This window comes from Plectropomus leopardus, chromosome 21 (genome assembly GCF_008729295.1).
Source record: "Plectropomus leopardus isolate mb chromosome 21, YSFRI_Pleo_2.0, whole genome shotgun sequence".
Lineage (NCBI taxonomy): Eukaryota > Metazoa > Chordata > Actinopteri > Perciformes > Serranidae > Plectropomus > Plectropomus leopardus.
Genome location: NC_056483.1, coordinates 4,428,999 through 4,452,486, shown reverse-complemented (window position 1 = coordinate 4,452,486; position 23,488 = coordinate 4,428,999). Strand labels below are relative to the sequence as shown.

Genomic DNA, 23,488 nt, shown 5'->3' with positions numbered 1-23,488 from the left:
TCCAATTTGAATTTTATTTTTAGTCCAGAACAAGGTGTCCCAACCATGCTGGGGAGGCAGAATTTGGGGAAATGCACTCCTTGTACATTTAACTAAAATTGTATCGTTTACATTTGGGCTGTGCTCAAAAAAGAACAAAACAAAAAAAAAAACAAAAAACTAGCAGACACCAGCATCTGTTCTTGGATTTTCGACATTGAGGGCTTAGCAGACACCTGTATTTGTTCAGGGATCAAGTTATTTCCATTACTGTTTAAGGTTATTTCATGTTGATACGAAAATGTCCCAACTGACCCCACTTTCTCCAAGGTAAATGTACTGAGTAACATTCCACCACTGGTATTTTCATAGTTTTATTTTTTTTTTTTGGACCTTTTGTTTAAAATAAATTCATAAAATAACCATACAACCATAAAATATACACAATGTTCTGTTGTACAACAGCCTTTTTGAGCCTACATCCAACAACCATTTATCATTTTTTGCTCTTTCATCTCCCATGAGGGTCTGCTGTCAGTCTGAGGACACCTGGGGGGTACAAGCCAAAAACAGTCAGTGCCTGTGACCCTGAAAATAGAGGTCGAACCAGCTTTACATATTTCCTGCAGTGCAGAGACTCGAGACCGTGCAGGTGCTGTACAGAGGAACGGATGCAGTGCAGACGCTCGGCTGTATAGCTGATTATTGTACCGTAAACGTGCTGGCGGTGGCTCGTGGATGTCCCTCATGTGTTGTGGTTGGGTGCAGACATCTTGCCTCTCCAGGAATGGAATAACGCTCAAGGCAAATCATGACTATGGCAGCACGATGTCCCCACCCCCCTCCACACCTCCGCTGGCTCTTCGAGGGGGCTGCCTGAATGTGCTCCGAGGGGGAAGATGAGGTTTGGTTTGTGGGGTCCTGTTTGCCCCCCCCCCCGAATACATTATGCCCACCCTCCCCTCCTGCTTTAAGCTTGAGACTATTATCCAGCAGCCCCCAGTAAGTTCTTATCAGTAGCAGCCAGATGGAGAGCACATGAGCAATACCTCAAGACTTGTTGATGGAGCCGCGCTGGCAGAAAGGCTGTCATTGTGGAGAGGCTCTGTGGCTTCAGATTAGCATCTTCGCCTTTTTCCTTTTTTTTTATAATTGCCAAGAGACGTCTCATTAATGAGCATTATTTCACTGGCTGTGTGGACAGCTTGAAGGGTTTACAATAAAGAAAAAACTGACAAGGCAAACATTTTATCTGCATGTGCATATCCGTGTCTTTGGCTTTATATGCGTATTTAAAGACTGTAATAAGATTCACTCCACAGGAGGGACACTCAACTGGCTTCGTTTGGGGGCCTGTCACAGCAGCCCCATACATGTTTCTAAGACTTTAGGACATTTCTTGGATTTTAGGATGATTCTACGATTTTTGGACGATTCTAGGATTTTAAGACCTTTCTAGGTTTGGGGGAAATTTCTCAGATTTTAGGATGTTTCTAGGGTTTTGGGAAATTTCTAGAATTTTAAGACTTTTCTAGAATTGTGGGACATTTCCAGGATTCCAGGACATTTCTAGGATTCTACGTTATTTCTAGAATTTGAGGGTGTTTCCAGGATTTCAGGATGTTTCTGGGATTTTAGAACATTTCCAGGATTTTAGGAAACCTCTGAAACTTAATGGGCATTTCTAAGATTTTAGGAAGTTTCTTGGATTTTGAGACATTTCTCAGATTTGAAGATGTTTCCAAGATTTTAAGACACAGGATCTTAGGACGTTTCTAGGATTTCTGGACATTTGAGGCTTAGCTTGGACTGTTTGGGGCTGTGGGGGATCCTCCACTGGTACTTTTTTGATAAACAAGCTCTATTTTGATGATGTTTTGTGCCCTCTGGCACCTTCTGTATACTAAAAGTACAAAAACAATTCCTAATGTGAATCACTTTATTTTTTATTGTGAATTAGAAAATGTTTGTGGGGCCAGATTTGGCCCTCAGGCCATAAATTGAGTATGTCTGCCCCACACTCTGGTGTGAGCTTTTACTGTTAACCCATCAGACCACATCTAATCAGCTGCGGTGGGCAAACTGAGCATGGAGGGGTGTGTTTGCACGATGGCCACAAACAATAGATCATGACAAGAGCGAACTGGATACAACACTGTCCTCTAGTGCCGCTCACCACCGGCAGCTCGAGGGTGTGCACGCTGAACCAACCCCGCTGTTATCCAGCAGTCTCACGCAGTAAATAAAGCACGAGGATTAGAGCTCAGTAAACAAAAACATGTCCGTGTGTGTTTCCACTAGCAGTAAAAAGCTGAGGAAGAAACTGTGACGGTGCGTTGACAGAGACCGTTGTTGACTGCTCCACCAGTCATCTGATGTCACTGCAGAAAAAAGGACAAGAACAAGCATCCACCAGTACGCAGACTCCGGCCCCCACCTCAATTCTACCACAGGGGGAAATACCCAGAATGCACTACTTGATGCTTTTGTATTGAATTGGCGTCGCATTGGTGCTCTGACCCACTTTGCAGGTTATTTTAAGATTTCATTAACGGGAAGGGCGGAGGAAAGGTGAAGAGGCTCAGCTGTCCTTTCATTTTTAGGAATGCAGATCTGTCTGTCCTGCTTCTGTGCAGCGTTTTAAATGTGTTTCTAAATGCAGAGTTGACATATGAGTAACTGATGACGACTGTCAAGTTCTGTGGTTATGAAGTTATTTCTTTTTTTGCTCAGGGGAAAGCATCATATAGTTAAAGCTTGATCCTGTCACTGCTACTGTTCAAAAACACCAGACGCACCCTGCAGTCACACTAAAGATATAAAGCCACTTAAATAGGAGCGGTGAGCTGAACTTTAAACCACACTGTATTCAGTTTGTTATCAAAACAAGAGCGTATAAAAATAATCTGGTCTCCATAAGATAGCAGCAGTTTAACCCTTTGAACCCTGAGCAAATTGGCTTGAGTTCTTTCAAAAACACGGGAAGAAGGTAATGAGCAAGTTAAAATATTTAGACAATTTGTTAAAAAAAAATGGAAAGAAAAGGACCTGAAACATACGTAAAAGGGAAAACATTTGCAAAAAACAGAAGACAAAAAAAGACCTGAAAACTAGCAAAATAGAAAAAATAAAACAAGAAAATGAATTAAATTTTCCACAAAAAAGGAAAAATAATAATAAAAAGCAACAATAAATAATAATTTTAAAAAAACAATTATAATTTTCAGGTCATTTTCTAATTTCTTGCAGTTTGTGAGGCATCTCTGGCCAATAGCTAATTAATAGTTTTTAAAGAAAAACTAAAAGTTTCAAAGTTTTAAAGGCTTGTGAAAGGCATCTAAACAGCTTAAGAAACTGATGTGAAAAGTAGTTTAACATTTCGTGATCGTACTGATCCGCTCTCATGTCTGCACAGTAAATATGAAGCTAGAGCCAGAGGCTTATTAGCTCAGTTCCACTCACCAGAGAGGAAACTCGCTCCGTCTAAAGGTCAGTAAATCCACCTACCAGCTTCTCGAAAGCTCACTGAAACACATTACATCCAGTTGTTGTTTTTGTTGTTTTTTAAATTTGTAAAAAACAACATGATTTTGTTATTTTGGACAGAAAAAGGCTAGTTTTGTTCTTGTTTGCAGTATTTGTACACACAGTGTATACTGGATAAATTCTGCCAATATTTACCAAAATGTCAAAAATATTTCTACCTTAAAACTTCAAATAAAGGCTTGTCTCAATTTGAGGCCGGTCTGGTTCTTGGGACGTATAAAGCCGAATTATTGGCTACCAGCTGCAGTTATCTGCTTAGATCATTGATACAATATGTATATTTATTAAAAATTTTGTCAATATGGACCTGCTGCACACATTGTTACTTGGTAAGATTCTCTACAATTCAATCATTGGGTTCATTTTACTGAAATCTAAGCTAATCTAACTGAAATCAACTATTTTTTCAAAAACCATTCATAATTATCATAATTATATATTATAACGTTATTTTACAGATGGTCATTTTTGCTTTTTTTTGTTTGGAAATACTTAACAAATACAAATTTTTGACAGATTTTTGCTCATTTCTGGGTCATTTCTTCTTTTGTTGCTCATAACCTTCCCATGTTTTTGAATAAAATAAAGCAGTTTTTCCAGGTCTCAAAAGGTTAAAATATAAAAAAATTGGGTTTGTATTTCCATCTTTGCTGAGCAAGTTTTGTGTGAAATGAATTAAAAGCCTGTCCCATATAGACGCCTGTCCCAAACATAAGCCTGTTGAGTTCAATGATTATAGCAAATAATACTCTAGCCTATAAATTAGGAAGGAAGCAAAAATTATATTTTCAGGTGATTATAAATGAACAAAAAAGCAGTTATGAATATTATATTTCATTTCTGCCAATGTATGTCCCAAATCCTAAAAAGTGGACTGCAGCAGTTTAACAAGACAGGAAAACTACAGCGAAATGCTGTTTGCAGATAAGACTAACAAACATGCTGCCACAAATCTGTTTTTTCCTAATTACCCCTTTTGTATGCCAAATGTTATCGCACACCATTAAAAACCTGCTGGACTAACAATAACCCAAGAAGATGCCAACACATACTGGTTACTCAACATCTTGCAACCATCTAATTGTGAAAAAGTGACATTACGCTCATTGTTTCGAGAGCCAAGAACTGTTTTCCCCCAGAGAGCATAAAATCAATCGCTCAAGTCTGAGCTCTTTTGCTCCATTACTTTGTAATCCTTTATATAATGTGTCTGAAGCTTATTATGCAGCAGGTCTGGCACACTCTGCCAGTGTGACAAAACAACGTAACCGCGGCCCATTCCAGCTCACCACTTCAAACACATTTTCGTGCATCATTAAGAGCGTGATTGGTGGTTATTACAAGCTACTCTCTGTGAGAACGTCCAGATGCTCTTTTTTGTCAAGGTCAGGATCAAAGCTGGACAGGGAGGAGGCGAAGGAGGAGGGGGTGGATTTTGTACCCATCAGGCACTTGGAGCCTCCGCAGTGACGTAGCAACCAGGAAAGACACAAAATGGAGTCCCAGCTGGCCCCGCACCAGAGTGAGTCAAAGGGGCCGGGGGAGGAGGAGAGAATGCTTCAGGCTCGATTAGGCCCGCATCCCATCTCCATCTTCAGCTCCATCGCCCCGCGTCATTAACACCAAATTCACAGCTGCCACTCTGGAGTATTCGCAGGTGGAGGCTGCATCTTTTTTTTTTGGTGTGCAAGAATGAAATATACTTTGATAACATCTTCTACTTTACTCCCAGCGTCCTTTTTTCCATTTCAGGATTTGCAGAAAACCTGCCTTTCTCATCTGGTGCTGGTGACAAGGAGAGCAGAGCTGACGTTTGCACGCCTCAGGAGGTGGGAGGAGGTGAGTGCTGCCAGAGAGATACACCCACCCTTTTTTACCTCATGCTGCGGAGCAGACCAGCATGCACCTGTCCCCTCTGGCTGTGAACAGGCTGAGAGAGGAACTTCAACTGTCATGAAATGTTTCAAAAATCTACCTTTTTTTTGGTTTTGGGTGAAAAGATGAGAGTAAGAGAAGGAAGAAGAGATGGAGAAGTGATAGGTAATGAGAAATGACTGAATGGGTTCAAAGCGGGAGGGGGCGGGGGTCACGGGGGGAGGGGACAGACAGATTGGGATGTGAGAGTGAAAGATAAGCAGATAGCCGGCGTGTGAATGGGAGTGACAGTGACAGAGTCCCATGCAAAGATAAACAGCCCGGGTGCAGCCCCTATAATGGCTTCGCACGAGTAATTTGTCACTCCACGTGAAAAGCAAACAGCAGGGGAAGGCAATGGCAACACTTTGCTCTGACACTTACCATCGCCCAAGGATGTCTCAGCAAGCTTTTCCATCTGTCTACACAACTGGTGTGGCCCACTCCTCTGGTCAAGAAACAGAATAAAACATGTCTCTGAAAGCAAATTTAATACTGTATACCAGTGATACTCAACTTACGGCCCGTAGGCCAAATACGGCCCTCTATAGAGTGCTGGGTGGCCCCCCAACCATTTTCTAATTCACAATAAAATTAAAGTTATTCTCACTGGGATTTTTTTGTACTTTATGCTGTCAGAGTGCATAAAACAGCATCAAAATAGAGCTTCCCCCTACAGAGGTCCTAGCTAAGCCCCTAATGTCCTAAAATCCAAAAAATCAATCTTTTATGCGTTTGGTCGACTGTACACAAAATTGCCCTTTCAGGATGAATAAAGTTGTCTTTAGCTTTATCTTTAAAAATGTTGTAAAATTAAAAAAATGTCCCATTATCCTAGAAACAGCCTAAAATCCTATAAATGTCTAATGTCTGTTATAAATCTTCGAAATGTCCATTAATCCTAGAAATGTCCTAAAATCCTTGAAACATACCTAAATCTAAAAAATGTCCCCAAATCCTAAAAATGTCTAAAAAACTTCAAAACATCCTAAATTCCTAGAAATATCCTACAGTCCTAGAAACACGTATGCAGATGCTGCGACCGGCCCCTCCTGTCATTTTGGCCCCCAAGCAAAGCGAGTTGAGTATCCCTGCTGTATACATTTGATCTGCATTTGTTGTTTGAGCTAACAGGAGACAAAAATCACAGGATTTGGTGTTGATGTTTGACTTTGGGGGGTCCTCATCCTCTGACCTCGGGTCATGTGACTCTGACGTCCTCTCTGAAAGGTCACCGATTCTGTGAAAGGTCATGTGCAGTTGACAGTGTCTTGAGGACCCTGGGATAAAAACAAAGGCAACACTGAAATCTATTTACCAACAAACAGTGTCTTCATTTTTTGGCAGTTCAGAAGCATTGACACACTTTGCAGTTTTGAAATTGCTCGGTTCAGTTACAGCATACGTTTCACAGGATAGTCCCAACAAAAAAAAGTCTATGAACAGAAAGCTACACTTCCAACAAAAACCATGTGCTGGAAAACGGAAACTGATAATCCACCATTTTGGAGAAAATGACAAGAGGAGTGATTTGTAAACATAATCTAACATGTCAGCGCTGCCATCTTGTGGGTGTTTCTAAAACTACACACACTTTGCTCTGCAGGCGAGACACGCCAGGTGAAAGCAGCTTTTTCATGCTCTGGTCAGTTTAAGATTTGGGGCTATTTTGCTTCCATTACATGTGTTTTTTTTATACTAGTGGAAAGAAAATGTCCAAAATACAAATTTGGTGACAAGAAAATGACCTAAAAAGAGATATACAGAGGGGAAATAGGGAAAATAAGAGAATTATCAATTAACTATGTGAAAATATAAAGAAAACTGTATTTATAATGATTAAAATTATGTATTAAAAATTAGGGGAAAAAAACTATTTTTTTCAGGTCATTTCCTAGTTTTGGTCTTTAACTCTTCTTTCTGTTTTTTTTTGACAATTTCAGGTAATTTTCTTGTGTTTTTAATATAAAAATGCAGGGAATTTTACAATAAAAAAAAATAGAACCCCAATATGACAACAAAATTCAACAAGAGATTTGAACCTGGCGTTATTCAATGTTCAGATTTTTGTTCGAGAAATGTTTTTTAATCTGAACAAGAATTTTGAACCTGCTTTTATCGATATTTAGATACCTAGTTGATTATTTGTATTAAGACAGTATACAAATTATCTGAAATTTTAAGTTTAGGTCTGTAATGAGACAGTATCTCATTAAATATGAGCTACCTTGCTTAAACTCTCGGAATAGGAAAGTTTCATGGTGATATCTAGCAGTCACTTTTTTAAAATCCTATCCACCTGGAGTGTCTCCCCTTAAATAATAAAATAAAGTCCCTTATTGACAGTCACTGTAAATTATTTTAATGGCTAAAAAGTTCAAAATATATATACTAAATGTGTCTATGTACAAAAAAAATGTTCCCTTGGAGACATAAATAAACATTTAAGAAAAATGCTACATAAAATATTTAAATCCATCAGTTCAGATTGGTGGAAAAACAAACATAATTTAGTGAAGGCCTTTTGTTTCACCTCCTCCTCCACGCAATAAAACAATCATCAGCCTATCAAAATGCTCTCTGCAGCGCCCCCCAGCTGCTGCATGTGAGAATGCAACACCCTCGGCCTTTTCCCTGAGATGGGCAAAAGCTCGCCGTTAGCTTTCATTTGGTCTATTTTCCTCGACAGATCGGCGTCGCTGTCGATGACCAGAGTGCACCTGTGGGCGTAGCTGACCAGAGTCTCTTCTCCTTGGCGAAACATGCCCACCAGGGGGACCATGTCTTTTCCGGCCAGGTGGAGCTCGGCGATCGACGCCGTGTTGGCGATGGTGTTCCGATCGATTCCGAGATGACGGAAGGCTTCGCTCATGCTCTTCTTCTTGATGAAGGCGGACAGGACTTGTTTGTAGCGGTGGATGACGTACTGGACACCAGTGGCTGGTGGAATGATGAACAATGGTTATTACAGAAGTAAAATATTTCGTCATTAAAAACACAGTCTAGGCAAGTGATAAAAACTTTTCAGTTTGCCAAAATAAGTGTTTTTTTTATGCAATCATGCTTAAACCTCATGCACTTCTTCAATTTTCTGACTAATTACACATTTGGTACAAAGAAATGTACCCATAAATGTATGCAATATGCATTAACACAGCCAAAATGAAAGTTAAAAAAAACAAAAATGTACCAATAGTTGCATGAGGGTTAAGATAATCACTACCAAATGTATTTTTGCATCAAACAATTTACAGACTGTAACAGCAGTCTGTATTGTTACTTTGAGACATTTTCGCACTTGTGCATGAGTAAACAGAAAATATAAAACTGTCGAATAACAGCATTAAGTAACGTGTGATGTTAACTCCTGCGAAAAAAAGATGACATGACTACGACAAACACAAACAAGTTCTGCATGTTGATAGTCCTAATATTTTGTGCTCGGTGGGGACAAAGAGTAAACAGGAAGGTGCTGTCTCGCGGCCACTGAGCTCCACAAAAAAGTCCCGAGGCCACCAATGTCAAAGAGACGTTAGTAAAACTGTTGACAGAAGCCCTCGCACTGCAAACAAGTCAATTATTAATATTTCTGAGGAGTTTTTGAGCCATGATGGTATTATATGTTTGTATGTAAAAATCAGTGACTCCATCACAATGTTAAGTTTATGAGCCAAATGGGAGAAACACTACAGCACATATTCAGAGGGCCGTATACCGAAAAAGTAAACCGACAGGTGAGCTGCTCCACCGGCATGCATGTGCACCATTTTGGGTCTGGTATCAACATGTAAATATAATTGTATGATTGCAACACAAATCAACCCAACCCAACGCTGATGTCAGGGCACAGGGTTATGTGTGAGATGTTTAAATAGGCAAACGATCCGGTGTGACTGATTACAACCCTTGAGCAAACTGGCTTGATTTCCTTCAAAAAGATAAAAAACAAATAACCAAAACATGAGCAAGACATTTTTAAAAAGTACAAGAAAAATTTACTGCAAATACGTAACAAAAAAAAACAAAGAAACAACAAGAAAAAAAGAAAGTAAAAAAACAGGTTTTAAACTCAGAGTCACAGAGAGCATTATAAAAAATAAGTTAATGTTGAAAATGGCGAGATTGCTTTTAAGATTTGTCACCAAAACTACTGCTGGTTGGTAGATCAGAAACACGTTGAATTAAACGCAGACTTTTGCTCATTTCACAAATCCACCTGTTTCTTTCTGTTTTCCACAGTGCGAGAGAAGCGATACTCTCCATGTTTGTCGTCTATCCGGTTTGCTACTGTAGCTCCTGTATTTGCATGAGTAAAGTCTAAACACTTAAAATCTGTTTGTTCTGTGATGTGAAATTCATGGCCGTGACACCCTTGAGAAGGAGATTCTGAATCTCAGTGGGACTTTCTCTGGTTAAGCATTGGAGAACACAGGAGCACGCACCAACATTACTTTATTCATTAGAATTTGGTCTGAAATTGCTGGAAACGTAGTGTGTTTCTGGTGTGAGGCCAGTGTTAGTAAGCACTTTTTATCTCATTACTACACAGAATACACATACACAATACAAATTACACACAATAAAAGGCCACTCTAAAATTAACAAAACATGATTATTACCTCTCTTTCTGCTGTAGTCCTTCCCTTTCTTCGATCGTTTCCTATCCTTATGGTGTTTCTTCCGCCTGTGTTCGCTCGAGGCTGCTGAAACTTCAGATGAATCTGATGCTTCAGAACCGCTGTCGCTGCTGTCAGATGAACACGAAGAAGCTCTTTCTCTCTTCCGAGATTTGTTTTCTGGGTGCTGCACTTTGCTGGGTTTAGGAGCTGCGTAATTGACACAAATGACATGAATAACAGCGTCCAATTAGTATATTAGTAGTAGTAGTAGTATTAGACAGACAAATACGGTTTCATACTGACCTTCAGCGAGTGGGCTTGGTGATGCAAAAGTTGGCATGGAGCGGTTACTTGTGAGGTTTTCAATCTGGCTTCTCAGGAACTTGCGGTCCTGCATCAGGTCTTCCACCTGCCTCTCCAGTGCAGCGATGCGCTCCTGTTTGCTCTCCAGCATGCACTGCAGCTTGGTGATGGTCAGCAGGACTCGAGGGGGCAGGCTTTCTGAATGTGAGGCAGCTGGAGGAAGACAAATAGCCATGTGGAGAGTGTGTGAAAAACAGCATCATCAGATGATTTAACTGGCATAGCTTTTATCCTTCCAAACAAATGTGGTGTAGTGTGGTTGTTGCTTTGTTTATTATTGTGTATTTGTATAATTAACAGGAACAATAAAAACCCAATTATTTATATAATTAACAGGGACAATAAAAACCCAATTTGCCAGAAAAAACATTAGTAGTGACATTTCTGCATACCCAAAATGTGGTCAAATGCTAAAAGTCACCTACGTTTGAAGCCTAAAAGCTAGTGAAACACACACGGATTACTATAAAACACCTGCATTTGTAGCCTAAAAACTGCCCAAAAAAATCACAGATGCATCACCACAAAACACCCATGTTTGTATGCTAAAAGCAGCTGGAAACATGGCATTGCATATAAAATACACAAATATACAGACATAACTAATGACTCCCACACTTTTGGAGCTGAACTGTTCATTAATTGCTCTGAGTCTAAGTTTGCATTCACCGCCTCTGCAGCAGCTGATCAGCTCTGATTTGATAATAAGAACAATTATCCAACAAACAAATTCATGGTGAATCTGTATTTGCAGAGACCCTGCCCCCCGTCAGTGTGTTTGAGACCATTCTGGATGTCAACCTCCTGGCAGTTTGTCGCCCCCAGCCAGCAACGGCCTACCAATGCCTTTACATTTATTAACATATTTATTTTTGAAAAGTCAACAAATGATGACACCTGAGTGCCTGGGTCTGTTAAAGTCTCAAGTTCAGCTCTGTCTAAAATTGTTCTCTGGAATTCATCGAGGAGGTAGGTGAAAGGAGCATGTTAGCGAAGCCAGGCGAGATTGTGCAATAATGTGTAGAGTCTATGGTGTAAAGTCTACAAATCAAGCCGATTTGCTTTCAAAGGACTGATGAATTTCCCCGGTGTATGGATCAAGCTGGGCTTTCTTAACTGATCTTCTCCTGTCCTGCAGCAGGTTGAAACATCATGGCTTTCTTCACTCACCAGCTCTACAGAGGTTTTTCCTCTTCGGCTCTCAGGAATATTGTTATTAAGAACGTAACGGTCATCGGAGGTGGACAGATGGGTGCAGGGATTGCACAGGTAAGAGATTAAATTCTTTTGGTCTACTATAATGGAATATGATTCCTTTGCTGTTCTGGTCCCTATTTATTGTTTGCTCCCACCTCAACATAACTGACATTGACAGTTGTGTTTCTGTTTATTTTAGCTACTAATGAGCTACAGCCTGCGGGGCATTTAAACAAGTGAGGACATGATCATGCTCTTTTTTTTTCCTATGAGTGGAAACATGTACCGTATGTCTGACTGATTAAAAAAAAAAAAAAAACATAAACTGTTGTTTTTAGATGGGTTTAATACCTCTAATGACATCTAAGTGACTGTTATCTGTGGGCCAAATAGGGTGTGGAAATGTACATAAACATGCCAATGTCAAGAGCTCGCCTAAATATTTCTTTGCTTCATGCTCTCCCACTGAGTCCTGCGTCATTTAATAAGCATCTACTCTCTACAATGGTGACTGTCAGTTGTCGTTTCGTGGTTTCCTAGTTGTCCCTTATGCTTAATTATTTCCTGTAATGTTTTTTCGGGCGAGGACAAAAAAAGTCTTGTTCCTTCATTTAATTTTCATTTCCTTCATTGATTACTCATGTGGGCCTTGTGGTTGCTGAGATATACTCTATATTTAAATAAAGACCTTTTTGAGCAGAGACCTGAAAAAGGGAGCAGTGTGTGACAGGTTTAATTATCTCCTTTCTGAAAGGTTGCAGCATCAACCGGCCACTCTGTGACTCTGGTGGACACGAATGACGACTTCCTTAAAAATGCTGTCAAAGGAATTGAAGGGAACCTTCAAAGAGTGGTCAAGAAGAAGTTTGCTGATAAGCCAGAGGTGAGGTACTGCACATCACCCGGCCAAATAAAAGCAGTGAGAGCGAGATGTGTGTGGTTAACGGGACATTTTGCTTTGTTTCAGGCAGGTGAAGAGTTCATCCAGAAAGCTCTGCAGAATCTGACATGGACCACAGATGCTGGATCTGCAGTTCAAGCCACAGATCTTGTGGTGGAGGCCATCGTGGAAAATCTAAAAATCAAACAGGATCTCTTTGGTCGGCTCGACAAGCTGGCACCAGCGTGAGCGCTGTCCTGTTTCTGTCCAATTCATTAGCTTTAAGTGTTACATTAGAAGCTGATTACTGTCTGTTCTGGGTTTCATGGAGCTCTGTCTGCTGTTAATAAAAGCATGTTTTTACTGCAGTTTTCAGTATTTAGAAAACTCACAATTAACTTGTGTTATTTCCAAATCAAGAACAAGTTCTGGGGCCAGATGCATAAAACTCTGTAGATTAATGGCTCAGTGTTGCCAACTTGGCAACTTTGATGCTTATTTAGTAACTTTTCTGACCTCTTAGTTGTGGAATGTAACTAAAGTACATTTTCCAATGTACTGTACTTAAGTATGGATTTAAAGTACTTGTACTTTTTCTTAAGCATTTTCTATTCATGCTACTTTAATCTTTTATTCCACTACTTTTCAGAGGGAAATATTGTACTTTTTACTTCAGTACATTTATCTGACAGCTTCAGTTACTGTACAAATTAAGATTTTTGCATAATAATCATGATTTTTTTAATGATATTTTGTTGTAAAATAAATTACTCAACAGTTTAAACAAGTACAGCTGCAAGGATTAGTAATTAATTATCAATCCGTCTAATCGGAGATAATTACTTGCCAACTCTTTTAAGACACATTTTTTTTAGATAATGCTGAGTTTGAAGTGTAGCTCTTCCCCTCTATTTTTATCCTCTTATTTTTTCAGGGTGTTATTTCTTAATAATTTTGATGTTTTGATTGTGTTTAAAAGTGTATTTTTCTGCAATGGGTACTTAATAATAATAATAATATTTCTTATTGTTATTATTATTGCTATTTTTTTATGTTTTACTCTCTTTCTGCATATGTTTTAGACACACTATATTTGCCAGCAACACATCCTCCTTTCATATTACTGACATCGCCAGCTACACCAGCAGGCTGAATGCATTTGGTGGCCTTCACTTTTTCTATCCGGTCCCTATGATGAAGCTTGTTGAGGTGTGTATTGACAGTGTGTCAGTTATTAAGTGTTTTGATAGTGAAGCCATGACTCAGCCTATTCTGCCTCAGAGAACAGAGAACAGCCTGAGGCCTGACGTTTTTGCTCACAGGAATTATATAAGTTGACCTCATTGCTCGATGTTTAATTTAAACATCGATATTGTAACATTATATACAGTATATGAACACATCAGGAAACAGCTAAGAACAACTAGAATCCAAGTTGCTGAAGTATTTCTATTTCACAGGTCATCGAAACCTCAAAAACAAGCCAAGAGACTGTAGATTCCCTCCGAAACTTCTGCAAAATGCTTGGTAAAACACCGGTGTCCTGCAAGGTAAGATTTGCTGTGTAATGTCACGACAGCTGTCGTCTCTTAAAAATATCACAGCCCACCTAACTGCATTTAACATCTCTTTAATCAGGATACACAAGGATTTATTGTAAACCGCCTATTTATTCCCTACCTGTTTGAGGCCATACGGCTGCATGAGAGAGGTATGTATATAAGTGATGGCAATAGTGAGATATCCACAGTTTGTGTATTGGGATTGTAGGGCAGCTGTTTTATATACCACAGGGACATGCAGGTGGCAACTTTTCTTGCAAAGCTTTACAATTGACAGCAGAAATACACAGATTCACTCGTTTTACTAAACAAAAGTCAACTCAAATTGGTGGTGGTGGTTGAGTATTTTCCTCCAATGTCTGCTTTTTAGTCTGCACACTTACTCAATGAACCAAAAACAAAGACTCGCAAAATGTCAAAAAAGAAAAGCCAAAGTACCGACTTGCTAAAACTGGGCATACACTGTGCGATTTTAGAAATGTTATTATTAATTTGAATTCATATTGTATGAGTAAATCGTCTGAGACGTGAAGCCACATCTCTCAGTTAATATGCTCACACTATATGGTCTGATCGTCAAGCCACGACCTCAGAGCTCACACTGTAATCATCTCGTAATTGTGTTTTATCGACATTTTAAAAAATGACACTTAAGTTCTGTGCAAATCTGTAATGGAACCCTGTCCACTGTCTCTACAAACGCCAAACCGGTTTGGCTGTCTCGCCTCTCTGAACTATGCTGGGCTACAAACAGCAGTTAATACTGAGGCTCTGATTCAGTATCCCATGATCATTTTTTGTAGTCTCTGGTTGATTTCTGTAGTTTTGCATGGTTGCTGTTTTGTTTGGCTGTTGTCTTCCTCAGGTCATGGATCCATGAAGGACATTGATACTGCCATGAAACTTGGTCTTAGTTATCCTATGGGACCCCTTGAGATTGCAGATTTTGTAGGACTAGACATCCTTAAGTTCTCCATGGATGGTGAGTTAAACTAAGTGGAAATTACAGGTTTGATGTGTCCACTGGTGGAATGTAAGTACTCAAGTATCACTTAAAGGTAGGGATGCAGCGATCAAGTTTTTTTGCCCCTGAACGCGATCCGAGTAATTTGATATTGAATACCTGCCAATACTGAGTCCTGATTGGATACTTGTATAAACCTGGATAAAATGCATCTGGCATTCTGCTGCTCCATCTGTGCCCAGAGTACGCTCTGTGCTCCAAGAGTGTAATGCACTGAAAAACTGAAGTGTACATATACTTTAATAGCGCTCCTTATGACAGTTCAGTTCCAAAAATATAAAATCAACACGTGGCGGCAGATGTTTTAATACTGGCAGGCAGCCATGAATAAATGAATGTGTGGGGAAACCCTGAAGTACTTTTACTTGTACTCTTTCTTTTTTTAATTTTTCTGATTATATTTACATACGTTTACTGAATTAAATTGTTGCAAGGAATGAGAAACACAGATAATTCAATTAAACTGATATCTTAGATATTAATTCCTGTTCTTCTTTGTAATTGCTTATTTTTAGGTTGGTCTGAAGCGAACCCTGGTAACCCACTCTTTGCCCCGAGTGAACTGCTCAACAAGTTGGTTGCAGAGGGAAAACTGGGCAAAAAGACAGGAGAAGGATTCTATAAGTATTGTTAATTTAGTAAAAAAAAAAGGCATCCAACACTGATACAAAGCACCTGTCATCTGTAACTTTGAACTTTATCCTATATTGCTTTTGTAGGCTATAGTTGATTTTTTTTTAAACTAAACTTTTACTTTTATACTAGTTGTAACTCTTATTCTAATTATTAAAAAAAATGTATTTTATTTTTATTTATCTGGAATTATTAAATGTTTTTATGCTGCTGCAACATCTGAATTTCCTCCCTGGAGATCAATAAAGGCGTATCTTATCTATTCTTATCAAGATGGCTTTTATCTGTCATTCCATTATCTTTTGCATATCCACTGAATGACATCTTTTTGTGTGTAAGAGATTCAATCTAATTAAAACTGATTTTATTCAGTACTTGTCTGGTGTTTGTTCTTGTTGTCAGTGCGAAAGGTGATGACTGCTGTGCAGATACACATACAGACCAGGATTTCCAACACAATCATTTATTTGTGGCAGCCCACTACGGTCAACACATCTGCTGCAGCATATTGATTTTATACTTTTTGTGGTGACGATCTTCTTAAGACACATAACTGGGTGTGGGAGGAGACCTGTTTTCAATGAGATGCCGAGGCAGAATTCACAGTTTCCTGTTTAATCTAAGATGCACGTTTACAAAAAGAATCGGTGAATCCTATTGGCATATAAAATAAACAAATACACAGACATAACTAATGACTCCTACACTTTTGGAGCTGAACTGTTCATTAAGAGTGTTATTGCAATATATGCAACGTTTGGTTATGCATTGTACAATACTCACAGAGTGCAGAGACGGAGCAGCAGAACAGCAGGCGCAGTGAAAGTGGAACTTAATCATTAATAACTTTGAGTCTAAGAGTTTGCATTCACCACCTCTGCAGCAGCTGCTTCTCTCAACCATCAGTCTTATCTGATCAGCTCTGATTTGATTTTGCAGAGACCCTGCCCCCGTCAGTGTGTTTGAGACGATTCTGGATGTCAACCTCCCGGCAGTTTGTCGCCCACAGCCAGCAACGGCCTACCAATGCCTTTACAGTTACGTTTATTAACATATTTATTTTGCATAGTCAACAAATGATGGCCCCTGAGTGCCTGGGTCTGTTAAAGTCTCAAGTTCAGCTCTGTCTAAAATTGTTCTCTGGAATTCATCGAGGAGGTAGGTGAAAGGAGCACGTTAGCGAAGCCAGGCGAGATTGTGCAATAATGTCTAGATTCTATGGTGTATAGTTTATTTGTAGTTGCTAAGAAAGAAGTCAAACCAATTTGCTTTCAAAGGACTGATGAATTTCCCCGGTGTATGGATAAAGATGGGCTTTCTTAACTGATCTTCTCCTGTCCTGCAGCAGGTTGAAACATCATGGCTTTCTTCACTCACCAGCTCTACAGAGGTTTTTTCCTCTTCGGCTCTCAGGAATATTGTTATTAAGAACGTAACGGTCATCGGAGGTGGACAGATGGGTGCAGGGATTGCACAGGTAAGAGATTAAATTCTTTTGGTCTACTATAATGGAATATGATTCCTTTGCTGTTCTGGTCCCTATTTATTGTTTGCTCCCACCTCAACATAACTGACATTGACAGTTGTGTTTCTGTTTATTTTAGCTACTAATGAGCTACAGCCTGCGGGGCATTTAAACAAGTGAGGACATGATCATGCTCTTTTTTTTTCCTATGAGTGGAAACATGTACCTTATGTCTGACTGACTGATTTAAAAAAAAAAAAAAAAACGTTTTGTGGTTTCCTAGTTGTCCCTTATGCTTAATTATTTCCTGTAATGTTTTTTCAGGCGAGGACAAAAAAAAGTCTTGTTCCTTCATTTAATTTTCATTTCCTTCATTGATTACTCATGTGGGCCTTGTGGTTGCTGAGATATACTCTATATTCAAATAAAGACCATTTTTGAGCAGAGACCTGAAAAAGGGAGCAGTGTGTGACAGGTTAAATTATCTCCTTTCTGAAAGGTTGCAGCATCAACCGGCCACTCTGTGACTCTGGTGGACACGAATGACGACTTCCTTAAAAATGCTGTCAAAGGAATTGAAGGGAACCTTCAAAGAGTGGTCAAGAAGAAGTTTGCTGATAAGCCAGAGGTGAGGTACTGCACATCACCCGGCCAAATAAAAGCAGTGAGAGCGAGATGTGTGTGGTTAACGGGACATTTTGCTTTGTTTCAGGCAGGTGAAGAGTTCATCCAGAAAGCTCTGCAGAATCTGACATGGACCACAGATGCTGGATCTGCAGTTCAAGCCACAGATCTTGTGGTGGAGGCCATCGTGGAAAATCTAAAAATCAAACAGGATCTCTTTGGTCGGCTCGACAAGCTGGCACCAGCGTGAGCGCTGTCCTGTTTCTGTCCAATTTATTAGCTTTAAGTGTTACATTAGAAGCTGATTACTGTCTGTTCTGGGTTTCATGAAGTACTGTGCTTAACTATGGATTTGAAGTACTTGTGCTTTTTCTTAAGCATTTTCTATTCATGCTCCTTTATTCTTTTATTCCACTACTTTTCAGAGGGAAATATTGTACTTTTTACTTCACTACATTTATCTGACAGCTTAAGTTACTTCACAAATTAAGATTTTTTCAGAAAAATCATAAGAGTATGTAAAATATGAATCTTTATTATGAAATAAATTACCCAACAGTTTATACAGGTACAGCTGCAACAAGTTGGTTAATCAATCTGTCAATTCACTGATAACTGATAGCCAACTATTTTGAGACACATTTAAATCTTTTTCGAAGAATGCTGAATTTGGAGTGCTTTTTCTTTTAGATTTAAATAATTTTGATTTTTTTGGGTGTATTGTTTCTCAATCATTGAGACTTTTTTTGAGTGTGTTTAAAAAAAATATTTTTCTGCAAAAGAGTATTATTATTATTATTATGTATTCTTTTTCTAAATGTGTTCTAGACACACTATCTTTACCAGCAACACATCCTCCCTTTCCGTAACGGACATCGGCAGCTCCACCAGCAGGCTGAACAGATTTGGTGGCCTTCACTTTTTCTACCCGGTACCTATGATGAAGCTTGTAGAGGTACGTCGCCCGCAAAAACTGTTTATCTTTGTTTGAACAATACACATGAATGTTGTTATACCGCTGCAATAGGGTTTCTTTTGGTTTGGTCACATGAGTATTAGGATTGGGCAGTATCTATTTTTTCATACCTATATATATGTATATATATATATATATAATATATATAAAAACTTAACTATCACTCTTTCACAGGTTATCAACATATCAGAAACAAGCCAAGAGACTGTAGATTCCCTCCGAAACTTCTGCAAAATGCTTGGTAAAACACCGGTGTCCTGCAAGGTAAGATTTGCTGTGTAATGTCACGACAACTGTAGTGTTTAAAACATATTACAGCCAACTTGACTGCATCTGATATCTTATTCATCAGGATACACAAGGATTCATTGTAAACCGCCTAATTATTCCCTACCTGTTTGGGGCCGTTTGGCTGCATGAGAAAGGTATGTACATCAGTGATGGCAATAGTGAGATATCCACAGTTTGTGTATTGGGATCATTAACCACAACAGTAGAGGGCAGTTACAGGGGCATGCAGGAGGCATTTTTTTTGGCGGGATTAAAAAGCGATACAACTGCCAAAAGAAATATACAGTTTCACTCATTTTACTGAACATAAGTTAGCTCAAATTGGCGGTGGCTGAGTATTTTTCTCCCAACGTTGACTCTTTAGTCTGCACAGCTACTCAATAATGCCAAAACAGACTCGAAAAATTTCATAAAAGAAAACATCCTAATAGCGATTTTCCTTAAAAACTGAAAAAAGAGACATACACCTATTAAATTCAAGTCTCCGTCTTTTACCAAATTAACTGAAGCCTAAGTACCTTTTTGGCTAACCTGCAGGCAGCTACACCTTATTTAAAAAAAAAAAAACTCACCAAAAAACATCATGGTTTGTCCTGCATCTGTCTCTACCACAGACTATATAACGATGGACAACATGCCAGTTTCCTCAGTGTTGTTTTTCAAACTCGATCGCCCCCTGGTGTCTGTCTGCAGTATAGGTCATAAAGCCCGCACCTCCATGTTAGTGAACAAACAGCACCAAATACTGAGGCTCTAATTCAGTATCCCATGATAATATTTTGTAGTTTTTGGTTGATTTCTGTAGAGTTGCATGGTTACCGTCTTGTTCTGCTGTTTACTTCCTCAGGTTATGGATCCATTGAGGACATTGATACTGCCATGAAACTTGGTGCTGGTTATCCTATGGGACCATTTGAGCTTATGGATAATTTAGGAATAAAAACTCTACAGTCCATCATGTATGGTGAGTTAAACTAAGTTGATATTACAGGTATGACGTAACCAATGGTGGAATGTAAGTACAGTACAAGTACATTTACTCAATTATTACTTAAAGGTAGTGGAGTCCTGATTAAGCTTTTTTGGCCCCAATTTTGATCTAGTACTTTGATATTGAGTATCTGCAAATACTGAGTCCCAATCGATAATACAGCTGCACAATGCACATTTGAAGTACTTAAAGTAAATCATATTTTTCTGATTATACTTACATATTTTTACTGAATTAAACTGTTGCAAGAAAAGAGAAACAAAGGTAATTCAAATAAGCGGATATATTAGTTATTAATCCCTGTTCCTTTCTGTCATTGCATATCTTTAGTTTGGTCGAACGCGAACCCTGGCAACCCACTCTTTGCCCCGAGTGAACTGCTCAACAAGTTGGCTGAGGAGGGAAAATGGGGCAAAAAAGACAGGAGAAGGATTCTACAAGTATAAGTAATTTACTAAAAAAAAGCATCCAACACTAATAAAAAGTGCCTGTGCCTTCTGTAATTTCTAACTTTGTCTTTAATTGTCTTTGCCGGCTATAATTGTTGTTTTTTCTTTTTACTTCTATTTTCACACTTAATGTGCCTCTTAATTACATCCTTTTTTTGTGGGTAAAGGGATTAAATCCAATTATAACTAACTTTATTGAAAACTTTATTGGGTGTTCTCCAGTGTATGACTGCGACTATACAACAATCACCAATGAAATAAAACTGGATTATCAAAATGTGTTCATGTTCTGGTAGAAGCTGGAGTGCTTATCGGGTTGGTAAATGTTTTTTATATATTTATCTATTTTTGTTGAGCCGTGTTTTATGTGTGTTAGTGGAATCAATTTTAAGTAAACTTAACTGATTGGAATTATCTGTTAGCCATTTTTTTCCTTTTTATGACCAAAAGCAAAAAATAAAGATGTGGCAGAAAACAACGTGACATGACACACTGTCACGGAGAAAAAAGCAGAGCGTGTGAAAGCGCTCCTACCCGACATGGCACTGCTGGGTGTGTTGTCCTGAACGGCATCGGCCGAAGCTCCTGTTTGAAAGTTCTCCCACTTGATGATCTGGAGGTCGTCTTGTTCCTGCTTCAGCCAGGCCGGAGAGGTGAGCCTGTCTTTGCACCTCACAGAGCTGGAGTCATCTCCACGCAGGGGGAATAACCCGCCGGCTCCTGCTGCCACACGGACGACATCGCCTCAAAACCTGGGAGAGAACCAGAGAGGCGTTACGTGGGTCCCGTCACCGAGAAACGCTCACAGATCAACAATTCACAGTTCATCCAAAAGAAAGGCAATGTCAACATTCAGAATTTACACTTTAAGAACCATTTTGCTAAAAGAACATTTACAGTTTTATTAGAATTTATATTTATTTATTTAACAATCCAAGCCTTCAAAAAAACGGTTTTGTATAAAAATCTGCATAATATAAAATCAAATTATTATTATTATTATTTCATAAAATAGTTAGATGAATTAGTCAGATCTTTATTTTGAAGATGGAAAATAAAAAAATATAAAAGTCCCTCCCTTGTTTACTATGCTAATATTACTGTCTTCTTTGTGCTCGTGGTGTCAGGAACATCAGTGGAACTGAATTATGAAAAGTCTTACAAGCGAAGGATGTGATGTGAGGATTTTGTCCATTTTGACAAAAGGTTAATCATATAGCGATATTTGTATGTGTGATCTAGGCAGCTAACTAAGGTTATCTCCAGCAGGTAGCCAAAAACACGGTTTTATACATCCAAAGGACTCGGCGTATATTTGAAGTTTCCTGGTATCTTCTGTGCCACGCCCTCACTGTGACCACTTTTGAGTCAAAGCTAAAAACCTGCCTTTTCTACACTGCCTACTCCACCCCGTAATGACTGCAAACTTATTTTTAAATCATTTTCAGTCTTTTTTTTTGTTCATTCATTTGGCTGATTTGCTCATTTTAGTGTGTAATTTCCAAAACAATAACAAAAACCCATTTTATACTTTTCTCACTCTGCAAATTTCCAGCAGGAGAAGAAAAACTGAAATGCATACGATTAGCAACTAATCTAAATACAAGAACACCACAATAATTAATGCAATGACTGATGTTTTCATCATTATAATCACAGAATTTATATTCAGCGCGTTCGTGTCCTCCTGTAATTAAATAAACACGTGTTGAATATTGTAGTCCTCATTATGAGCCGTAAGCGTAACCTTTCAAGACATCATCAGCACTGTGGCCCTTCTGTTACTTTGGTGAACTGTTTATTAATGATTACTGCAGCGAACAGTGCTTTTACCTTTGCACTAAATAACTTAATAACGGCACACAAACTGATAACGACCAAATTATTTATTAATCCTAACTTAGCCTTGTGAGTTCATGATGTATGAAGCATTAATGCACTCACTGGAAAATGATGAATCATGCAATAGTTAAGCATTAATTAAAAATAAGCAGGGAACTGGAGTTGATTTATAATTTCCATTTTGTTATACATACACAAATATACAAATTTGGTCTTGTACTATAATAATAACCATTAATATTATTATTATTATTACTATCATTATTATCATCCATACAGAATATCAGAATATCTTTACATGACAATATCACATCAAAGCATGGACACCAGGTATTAGTTATTTTATTTATAATTTTATCATTATAGATAGATACATATATGCATACATATATTTATATTCTGCTATTAGTGTCACTTTTATGTTAGTAATTTCAATGTGTTTAGGTTTCTTATAACTCCGGAAATTTCAACCTTTTTTTGGGCTGGAGGCCCACCCGTTTTATCGGGGTTTTTTGTTTGTTTGTTTTTTTCTCTCTCCCTGCACTGTACTGTGTTATTTTTGTCATTTGGTGTATTTGAAATTGTGCAAAAAATGAATAATTCACTTAATTAATTAATAAACTAAGAAAACAGTAAAAAAAAAAAAAAAAAAAAAAAAACTTAGATAACTCTTATGGCATCAACATGATTATTTGTTTTCAATGATAATTTCCAGAAGACACCCATATGTCAAACAGGTGGAGTGCCTCTTTAACTAATCATAACCGCATTAAATCACCATGATTCAATCATTACTTCCGTGTTTTTGTGTCTCTATCATGAACTCATATTGGTATCATTGACTGCAGAGTATCTATACTAACTAGGAGGTGATGCATTCAGGTGCATGACACCTAGATGAAATATTTAAGTACTTTCTTTATCTACTTGTTGTTGCAGAGTTGATGATGGTCTCTACTTATCTTTAACATGTGCAAGCTGCAGCACCTGAACACATCATGCTGCAGTGATAAATCTGGCCTCATCACCTGACACAATGCATGAGAATTACTCTCAGAGAAGTCAACTACTGCAGCCTATGAAGGTATTTTAATGTTTTTCAATGGTAGTACACGGTGTGAAAACACTATTAA

At 38.5% G+C, this 23,488-nt stretch overlaps 2 protein-coding genes and 1 pseudogene across 2 annotated transcripts; 2 read left to right on the top strand and 1 right to left on the bottom strand.

Moving 5' to 3' along the window:
• Nucleotides 1-7,926: 7,926 nt before the first annotated feature.
• Nucleotides 7,927-21,254, bottom strand: LOC121960577 (annotated as a pseudogene).
• On the top strand, nt 11,574-15,718 carry LOC121960578 (hydroxyacyl-coenzyme A dehydrogenase, mitochondrial-like). Its single transcript, XM_042510359.1, has 8 exons — nt 11,574-11,690; nt 12,373-12,501; nt 12,586-12,743; nt 13,581-13,707; nt 13,959-14,048; nt 14,137-14,209; nt 14,926-15,042; nt 15,600-15,718. Exons 1-8 carry the CDS (start codon nt 11,574-11,576, stop codon nt 15,716-15,718), a joined length of 930 nt encoding a protein of 309 aa, XP_042366293.1.
• Nucleotides 17,174-20,510, top strand: LOC121960579 (hydroxyacyl-coenzyme A dehydrogenase, mitochondrial-like). The gene is made up of 8 exons (XM_042510361.1): nt 17,174-17,194; nt 17,682-17,810; nt 17,895-18,052; nt 18,635-18,761; nt 18,957-19,046; nt 19,135-19,207; nt 19,921-20,037; nt 20,395-20,510. Exons 1-8 carry the CDS (start codon nt 17,174-17,176, stop codon nt 20,508-20,510), a joined length of 831 nt encoding a protein of 276 aa, XP_042366295.1.
• Nucleotides 21,255-23,488: the final 2,234 nt, after the last annotated feature.

What these genes read in the sequence shown, in the direction of transcription:
- LOC121960578 (XM_042510359.1), top strand. Translation starts at nt 11,574, where the DNA reads ATGGCTTTCTTCACTCACCAGCTCTACAGAGGTTTTTCCTCTTCGGCT. An exon ending in TGGGTGCAGGGATTGCACAG is followed by an intron (nt 11,691 to 12,372) that starts GTAAGAGATTAA and finishes CCTTTCTGAAAG; the next exon opens with GTTGCAGCATCAACCGGCCA. An exon ending in AAACACCGGTGTCCTGCAAG is followed by an intron (nt 14,049 to 14,136) that starts GTAAGATTTGCT and finishes CTCTTTAATCAG; the next exon opens with GATACACAAGGATTTATTGT.
- LOC121960579 (XM_042510361.1), top strand. Translation starts at nt 17,174, where the DNA reads ATGGGTGCAGGGATTGCACAG. An exon ending in CTCGACAAGCTGGCACCAGC is followed by an intron (nt 18,053 to 18,634) that starts GTGAGCGCTGTC and finishes AATGTGTTCTAG; the next exon opens with ACACACTATCTTTACCAGCA. An exon ending in TCTACAGTCCATCATGTATG is followed by an intron (nt 20,038 to 20,394) that starts GTGAGTTAAACT and finishes GCATATCTTTAG; the next exon opens with TTTGGTCGAACGCGAACCCT.